The sequence below is a fragment of the Lycium ferocissimum genome, chromosome 2 (assembly GCF_029784015.1).
Source record: "Lycium ferocissimum isolate CSIRO_LF1 chromosome 2, AGI_CSIRO_Lferr_CH_V1, whole genome shotgun sequence".
Lineage (NCBI taxonomy): Eukaryota > Viridiplantae > Streptophyta > Magnoliopsida > Solanales > Solanaceae > Lycium > Lycium ferocissimum.
This window is the reverse complement of record NC_081343.1, coordinates 64,835,514-64,844,610: the sequence shown is the minus strand read 5'-3', so window position 1 is coordinate 64,844,610 and position 9,097 is coordinate 64,835,514. Positions and strand designations below refer to the sequence as shown.

Sequence of the window (9,097 nt, the reverse complement as noted above, 5' to 3'; positions counted from 1 at the left end):
TGAGGAGTTCTTATATAATAAAATATTATTTAAATAAAACTAAAATAATTTGCTTGCTTAATGTGCGAGAAAGCCAATATTAATAGTTGGCATATTTTATTAAGTAATTTGTGTTATTTATAATTTTAATTTATTTTTTAATTGTTATATTTAATATATTTAGTTACGACTATACCCATAGAGAGTGTAAGTGCATGATTCTCATAGTATAAGTGGTGTAAATGTTCGATTTTAAAATACAAGGTGTGTATCTCGAATTAATTCTTATTACATTAATATTTAACTTAATTAACCCTCAATTATAATAAAAATTATTTACTTTTGTCGGTAAATAGATCGTTGACTCGATTGTTTTTAGAGTTAGCTAAACAAACATTAATTAAGAAAAGGTAGCAACAAGTCAATGAACAAGAGGATAAAAAAATTGTTAAATGATATAAAAAATAAAAGAATAAATACTTTTTATAAGAATAAATGGTTTTCATAAATATCAAAAGATAAGAGAATATATATTTTTGATAAAAAATTGTTAAAAGATTCTTATGGTATTAGAAGATAAATTAATCTTATAAATATTTTAGAAAATGGAAACTTTTGCATAGTTATGAAATGGATACATTTGGATTAATGGTAAGTAACTAAGTATACATGAAACGGCCTAACTTTAGCAAATTGGTAGCAAATTGGGGAAGGTTGCATAGCGCAGTAAAATTATGCGTTATGCCATTTAGTTGTTCTTTTTTTATTTTTTTTTAAGGGTAACGGAGACGTTAACTTACTTTTTTATAACGCAGAAAAAAGAGTGCGTTAAAGATATTTTGGTATCTTTATTTTTTCTTGGAGTATTTTGATTTAATTGGATTTTTATTGAGTCATTTAGGTTCTGGACTCTTAATTTGAGAGGCTCATTTGCTCATGACATGGGCCAAGTATTCTCTGGCAAGAGGGACAGGGGATTCGGCAGTTTATGGTACTTGCTGTGGCCCATCGCTATGTTTGGTACCGAAAGCTTTTGAATTAGATTTGGACGCACTTCATTATTTCATCAGTATTTATCATTTGCTGTGTGTTGCTCCAGCTGATTAATCAATCCGTCTCAGTGTCCCATTATTAAAAAAGGTTTACATTGATATTTCCTCTTATCTCATACAGGTAACAATTTTTTCATTTACCTAGCATCTATTTAGATTTTTTACTTTTATAATCATGAGAATTGTGATTCATAAAGCAAAATTTAAAATTCTTAATAAGTAATGTCATAATTTTCATGGAATAGTGAGAGCCCTTTGTTTTTCATTGGGTTTATATTATCCCTTTCCTCTTTATCTTTACAGGTAACAATTTTTTGTTTACCTAGCATCTATAATTAGATTTTTTTATCTTTTATAATCATGAGAACACTTATAAAATTTTAATGGGTTAACTACCCCAACCTAGAAATTTTTCGAATGTCATAATTTTAAAGCATAATACGAATAGTAAATGTTTCAAGGACGTTTCAAACAGAGGTAGTAGTAAAGTTGCTAGAGTAATTTCTCACTTCTTCAATTTTCATCATGTTATTTCACTTGCTTCAACATCTTTTGGGCAAGTAGCAGGAATGCCGTTATTTTGGGGTGGTCTTTAATATTTGCCGATTAAATTGGTGGTCTTTAATTTTCTTCTGTTAGAACACCGTTTCTCTTGGGTTCGACTCCTTTCGGTCAAAAATTAAAAAAAAAAATCGCGAGCGAGTTTGGATTCGCAAGGCTGAATATTGCCTAAAGGTAAAATGTGAGTAGAATTCTCCTGGCATTTGCTACATAATGGAGCTGGAACAAATTGTCTCAATAAGACATATTATTTGGAATTATGTACTCTTATTAACTGAACCCAACCACCCTTTTCTTTACTTTACTGCATTCATTTACTAATGTAAGAAAATAAAGACAAGATAGAAAGAAGACACAATTGATAAACAATTGGACAATAACTAGAAGAAGTAGTCCTAGTTACCTTCCAAAAGGATCAAAGGTATATATCTTATGCAACAATCCTCAAGAGAATAATAATCTCTACAAATTGAATGATCAAAACAAGGTTGTACGATTTGAGTCCACCAAATCACAACAAGTCTCAACTAGAGAGAAAAGTTCAATATTCATATATTTCAAGATAGTTGAAATGAGAAATAGTTCTAAGTGTAGCTTATATAGGTAAAGTCTACACACAGTCTTTAAAATAATAGCCACAAGTCAACTTTTAAAATATGGCCTCACGGGGCTCCAAATCATTACCACACACATGGGACTCCAAAAGTGGGTCATGGGCTAGCACAAATAAGTCCATAGGTCGTTTCACCGGCTAAAGGTGTCCGGCTCTATGCAACGCAAACTCTTCTCCAAAGTAGCGCACACGCCGGCCCAGACTAGGACCATGGCTCCTGGTGAAAGAATGGCCGGGACGGCTGGAACATGTCTTGATCAGTTTGAACTGCATCATTTACACTCTCTTCTTCTTCTTCTTCTTCTTCGCGTTTCTTCTTCCGTTTGAACTAGAGAGCAAATAGAATCTAAAAAGGCATATGGAGGAATCTTTGCTTACAGGAAAAAGTAGTAATAGGAGGAGGTTGAGTGATTCCAAGCTTGATAGGAGAGATGCTATTGCTTATGGATCTGCTTATCAAAAAGCTGCTGCTTTGTTTGATCTTGTACGTGAATTCTACTCACCTTCAATGCATATTATTCGGAATTATGTACTCTTATTAACTGAACCTAACCACACTTTTCTACTCACCTTCAATGCCTTAAGGCAGAGTTTTGTCTTCTGCCTTGTGAAATTCCTTCTTTTGTTGATTGGGCTGGGTTTCGAACTCAGAACTTCGGGATATTAGGCGAAGGCTAAAAATTAAAGACCACCAATTTAATGGCCAAAAATTAAAGACCACCCCAAAAGAGGGACAGTCCGCGCAAAACAATGACATCTTTCCGAAGAAGCCCAAATTCTAAGTAAGCACCCGTTCCATAACAGGCCCAACAGCCCGAACCGAGATTTAGTTACTGTCCTTGAACCCTGAAATCTGAATCTCACCGCTCCCTATTCCCACGAATCCTGTAAACCCGTGGGATACACAACACAAAGCAAAAATCATGGCTAGGCGCTGCATATCGTTTTCTCGAACTCTTCTCTCCAACAGTAGACCATCAACAGTCAGTTCCTCACCAAGTTTACAATCCCTTCTCGGCCAGCGCCCTCAGTCTCGCCGTTCCCTTTCCACCATCCTCATCAGGTTCCTTTCCCTATCTCGGTGTCTTTTATATTTCACTTAATTTAAACAAGAGCCTTGGCGTAACTGGTAAAGTTCAGGTTCATGCCATTGAAGCCTCTTGCATTCGGAAATGCTGGAAAAGTCTGCGTGCAGACCCTTGTGGTCAGGAGTGCAGTGGGTTGCTTTTTATTTTTATTTTTATATGAAGGTTACTTTTTAAATTTGTTAAATTATGTAATTTTCAGGAGTAATGGAGTACTAGGATGCGCGCAATCGTTACTACCACTTCACAGTGCGGTGGCAGCCAGCCGTCTGACATCCCAAATCCAAATGGAGGCGCGGACTTGTTGCCAGTTGTCTCAGGGTATCTTTTTCTGTCGCACTTGCCCTGATCGGTAGTTTTCAATTATGTGAGTCCTAATTTCCACACCTAATCCTGATAGAAATCACAATTTTCGCAAAGTATTTGTTGGGGAGAATCATCATTTTGAGCTCTGTTCTCCTCGTATGATTACCCCCATTCTATCTAGCCATTTTAAACTTTTAATGTTGATTTTGGAATCGAATTACAGAATGCTTTATTGCATTTTCTCGTTTGATTCATCATTTTTCTTTTCTATTATTACCAAGTGTAGCTATACAGCAGAATAGATTAATCAAAAGGAGTAAATTTTACCTTTGTTTATGTTTCTTCATTCCCATGAGTGATAAACTTTTAGCTGGACCATGGAGAAAGGAAATTTTTTAATATGTGCCTCATACAACTGAAATTAGCTGTGTGAGGTTCTTTTTTGTGAGACAAAAAAGTGGCTCGCACCCAAGGGTGTGGCCTAGTGGTCTATGACGTGGGTTCTCAGCTTCAATTCCCAATAGAGACAAAACACCAGGTGATTTTTTTCCCATCTGTTCTAGCCTTGGTGGACAGAGTTACCTTGTACCTGTTGCTGATGGGAGTGACAGGTATCCCTAGAGTTAGTCGAGGTTAGCGCAAGCTGGCCCGGACACAACGGTTATCCCAAAAAAAAAAAAAAAAAAAGGTGGATCTAAAATTTGTGGACCAAAAAATGCAAGATGTGGTCCACTTTTTTATCTCACAAATTGGAGCCTCACACAACTAATGTCGGTTGTGTGAGGTACATAGCAAATTTTTCATTCTGTCTAATGCTAGAGTAGTTGCCAAAAGATTTAGTGAAAACTAAAAAGGCAGGAGTAGATTATTTTAACAGATATGCTCCTTTGGCCAATGGAAAATATAGATTATAAGTAATGGATTCATATGAACCCAACATTTTGGACACAAAGTATAGAAATATATGTGAAAAATTATTAAAATATTAATAAATAATAGATTCTGAATCCATAATTTCAAATGTGTAATGAGTGTAGTGGTAAGAAGATAAGTAAGAAGATAAAGATTGAACCTATCAAATCGAAATCGTGGATCCGCCTCTACCGGTGGCGAATTACCTCAATAAAAATGTTGTTTGATTGTCATCAGTATATCATTTAGATGTCCATCAAATGGATGCCAAAACAACATTCATAAATGGTGATTTTGATGACGTATATATGGAGCAACCTGAAAGCTTTATGCTTTCTGAAAGTGATAAATATTTGCAAATTGGGTAAGTCATTGTATGGATTGAAACAAGCTCTGAAGCAGCGGCATTATATTATCAAGTAAAGTTTGACATAATGGAGCTGATAAATTGATTTAATCCAAGTTTACAAAGGGTTGCGGAGGGATGGTATGTCTTTAGGTTAAGGACATGCTAATCATAGGAACTAAGCATAGATGAACTAATAAGTATTTAACATTTCCATTTAAACTGAAAGATTTGGTTGAAGTTAACACTATCTTAGGTATCAAACATAAAATGTAGTTGCTGTTTTGCTTATGTCAACCTCACTTCATTAACAAAGTTTTTTCCAAGTCCAATCATTTGGGTATTACAGAGTTTAACACTCCATTTCTGTTAATAATAAATTAGTCAATACTTGGGAAGATTTGTTACTCAATTAGATTATGCCAGTGTAATTGGCAATTTTGTGTACGCAATGCATTCCACGAGGTCTTAAATAAAAAGTTTGTACAACTAGTTGGTTCAAGGTAATAGACAACTACTATATGCATAAATCATAAATAATTACATCTACATCAATCACTGAGTAGATGATTTTTAGTGTATTTGGTGAATGGAAAGAAAAGATAAGACAAGATGTCCCTCATTGGTAGAATTCAAAAGAAAAGTGTTTTTACCGCTTCTTGTACGGCTTGAAATAAAATTATTGGAGGGAAGTCAAAATTGACTATATAAATATATATAGGGCACTTGGGCCTTGGGCTTAAAGGTAGCCTGATTAAATATTTTGCTTCAACCATCGTATTAACTTATTTTAACTTTTTTATTATTATTATTATTTATTTTATATGTTTTGAAAATTTCAAAAATTGGATGGTTGTATTTAAGTGTCTTTTCAGAATAGATATGATTGTTTTTAACATACACGTCTTAATTGACATTTTAAAGGTACCTTCAAAACAAATGTTTGCGGGCTATTACACAAGAGCGGGGTTTACCCTGTGCGCACCCGAAGGGTAGCGGCTGCGGGTTCCTTGTCATAAAAAATAAAAGATGATTTAAGTAAAATATGCAATTTTGGGTTACCTTTTAGTCCCTAGGTGCCAGTGCCTAAGTGCACTTCTTTGAATGTATATATTATATAATCAAATTTGATTTCTCCTCCAAATTTCTCTTCAAAGTATTTTATTTCAAGTGGTATTTGAAGTGCTTAAAAGCACTTCTTTCCTCTTGCATTCTACTAATGAGGGACAACTTGTCTTGTCTTCTCTTGTCAACTACTAAATACATTAACAGAACCTAAGTTAAGCAAACCATCATGCAGTACCACTGACAACGAGATTTCATTGTAAACCTTCGTGACATCAAGGCATTAAATGTGCTTTACATGTATTAAGGTGCGAAAGTGCACATGCTTTGCACATGTTAGTGGTGTTGAACCTTTTTTTTGGCTAAGTAAAGTAGTTTTGAACTTTAGTAGGTATTTTCACGTATACACTCGACTAGTTACTACAATGTGAAAGTCCAAGTTATGTCAGTCTGTTTCCCTGTACATTGAATTTGACTGTTTAGAATATTCTGTATTATAGGATTGTATTTACGAATTGCAAATATGGTGCTAAATGTTTTTAGTACTGTAATGAGTTCTGACTGCAAATTGAGGCAGAATTCTGAGTAATCTTTCTTTGTATATGGATATTCACTGCTAGAATATAGCATTTCATAAGGATTTTGATGTCAAATGCAAATGTTGTAGCAGGTCCAAGAAAGATGTTTATTTACCATTGAATTTGTCTACCAGGTAGTTCAGGCTGGACTTGAACATAATTTAAGGTATAAATTGGTCCCAGAGTGACACTAATGATCCCATGGTAATTCGAACATCTGATAAAGTATTCTGCCTTTCACTTAAATTTATAGACATCCAAACAAATCACACATTTTTGCAGTGTTTCCCAAACATCATAGGATTTTATATCTCTAATTATAAAACACAAGATGGAGAAGTCTTTCAAGAGTGTAAAATAGGTAAGAGGAGGCTAAGAAGGCTATTAGCAAAGTTCGACAGGAAGACCTTGATGTCTTGTACCAAAAGTTAGTGACCGGGGAGAAAGAAATGATGAAACTAGCACTCCTGAGAGAGAAGAGGAGCAAGGACTTAAAACTAGGTGAAGTGTGTTAAAAGAAGATTCTCAACAAGCGCTGACGGGAGATAATGAGATCAAAGAAAGATGGGGAGGCTATATGGATCAATTGTTCAACTCAAACCTCCGGAATAACATCTTAGATCTCTATACATCTGTGTGGGAAGGAAACTTTAGCCACACTCACAGAGTTGTACCGGCAAAGGTAAAAGATGTCGTGAAAAATATAAGGACTAGAAAAGCCTGTTGTCCAGATGGTATCCCCATAGAGGATGGGAAGTGTCTTCAAGAGGCTGGAGTAGGATTTCTTAAAAGCTTACTTTGAAGGGAAGGAACAAGAACTGAGTAACAGAGAGAATCCATAACAGAGAGGAAAAATCAGGTGATGGTAAATGAAGAGGTCCTCTGATTGAAGTACATGAAGAAGCTTTTATCTCCTTGAAAACAAATGAAGAAGCTTTTCTCAGGAAATTGAAGAGCTCCTTTCTAGATGGTTGATTGATCTGAAGTTCTTTTGGGATAGAGTCATTGCATGATAATGAGGTTAAGCATGGCTATACTTTATGTAGTTGCTCTACTTCTTCTTTTATGTAGCATAGGATGTGTTTAAGAAACTGATAAGATGCAAAAAGTGTTATGCCATCTTTTAGCCATGTAACTGTTATATGGATCGTTTGTTGTCTTGAGTAGCTTATAATCTGTTTGTGTTCTGGTAAAGTTTTTTGTCAGTTCAGGTCATTTTTTTTTTGAAAGTAATACTAGTATGGTATTTAATAATTAATTAGTTCAATCATTCGGACCCGCAAGGGTGGATCAGTTGGTTGAGCATGGGGCTTTCTTAATGGAGGTCTCAGGTTCGAAACCCCCTGCCTAAGACCGCAGGAGATTTGCCTTCTGGGTCGTGCTCGTTGCACGGGGCTTGCCTAGTGTGGGTTATCTCTTCTGTGTGATTTGTGAGCAATTGCACAGGAGCTGGGTTTACCCTGTGCGCACCCGAAGGGTAGCGGCTGCTGGTTCCCATGTCATTAAAAAAATAAAATTAGTTCAATCATTAGGAAGTTAAGATTCATGAGATCGTCACTTGTCACAACTCATTCTGCTTCTAGCAACATCACCCTCTTTGTGTTTTGTTTTTGTTTTGACCAATTCTTCATACTTGCTGTTCGCGGCTTATAGAATTATTGTTCCTTTTAGTTTGCTTTTTCAGTCATCTGGTATTCACAAGCTCGGCAGGATTGGGTGGGGGCTGGTGAAAGATATATCTCAGAACAAGAAGATAATTTTATTAGATTTAATCACCTTACTGTTAGAATGGTTTTCTATTCAATACAGGCTTGAATCGTTATTGCTATCTGCCATAGGTACTTAAGGACGCATTACGTATTAGCTGGAAAAGCTGCTGTATCAAACATTTGGAGGATTTTTGGTGAACTTTTCCCTGGAAGTACAAAGCTGTAAGCTCTAAATTCAATGTGCTTTCCTAATTTTTTTTTTTTCGGGGTTGATATTGGAAATTCCAGAATTCTTGAAAGCCCTGAAATGATAATTCTCTAGGTGAACTTGTCGCAGTCCATACGGTTTTATGTTGATAGAGGACATCTCTTCATTTGAAGTATTTAAATTTTTTGATTGGCTATCACTTATGGGATAAAGATCCTGAAAGCTATGTAATGATTGCCAAAAGATGATGCTTTTACCTGAGAAAATCTGATTCTGGGCGTTACTGTTCATGTCCTTTGCCAAATAAATTCACATTTTTTTTAGAATGATTCTAAACTTCCAATTTGATTAAATCCATAAAAAGCATATGTTGTAGTCTTTAGTTACCATCTGACGCAGAATTAGTGACGAATGCTCTATGCAGTAATTATTTTGGTGTATATGAAAATGATGCTTTTGTGTGTCTATTGAGATGTAACTATTCTCAATATTCAGTTACTTGGTTCTAGGCATACTATTCATTTATGAAGTGGAAGGTTTTGTTGTGTACTTGTGTCTAGGAGACGCTTGACGCAATTCAAACCTTTGTTGTAATGAAATTGGGATAAGTTTCTCATTATGCATGATTAAGAATTTTTTGGAACTAATTTGGAAGACTTGGATTTCCACAAGCTTCCTACAAT

At 35.2% G+C, this 9,097-nt stretch overlaps 1 protein-coding gene across 3 annotated transcripts; it reads left to right on the top strand.

Moving 5' to 3' along the window:
* The first annotated feature begins 2,522 nt into the window (after positions 1 to 2,522).
* Positions 2,523 to 8,862, top strand: LOC132046805 (protein NONRESPONDING TO OXYLIPINS 2, mitochondrial-like). Of its 3 annotated transcripts, none has more exons than XM_059437562.1 (4): positions 2,523 to 2,689; positions 3,493 to 3,611; positions 8,169 to 8,223; positions 8,336 to 8,862. In XM_059437562.1, the coding sequence occupies exons 1-4, from the start codon at positions 2,637 to 2,639 to the stop codon at positions 8,430 to 8,432; spliced, it is 324 nt and encodes a 107-aa protein (XP_059293545.1). In that variant the 5' UTR covers positions 2,523 to 2,636; the 3' UTR covers positions 8,433 to 8,862. The 3 variants fall into 3 exon arrangements, with proteins under 3 accessions (XP_059293545.1, XP_059293543.1, XP_059293546.1); XM_059437560.1 differs by lacking the exon at positions 2,523 to 2,689 and adding an exon at positions 2,924 to 3,268 and having other exon boundaries at positions 8,336 to 8,735; XM_059437563.1 differs by lacking the exon at positions 2,523 to 2,689 and adding an exon at positions 2,935 to 3,268 and having other exon boundaries at positions 8,182 to 8,223; positions 8,336 to 8,735.
* Positions 8,863 to 9,097: the final 235 nt, after the last annotated feature.

Bases quoted from the DNA above. Each gene is read 5' to 3' on its own strand.
- LOC132046805 (XM_059437560.1), top strand. From the start codon at position 3,129: ATGGCTAGGCGCTGCATATCGTTTTCTCGAACTCTTCTCTCCAACAGT. The intron at 3,269-3,492 runs GTTCCTTTCCCT...TGTAATTTTCAG, and splicing joins CTTTCCACCATCCTCATCAG to GAGTAATGGAGTACTAGGAT. The intron at 3,612-8,168 runs GTATCTTTTTCT...TGTTCCTTTTAG, and splicing joins TTGTTGCCAGTTGTCTCAGG to TTTGCTTTTTCAGTCATCTG.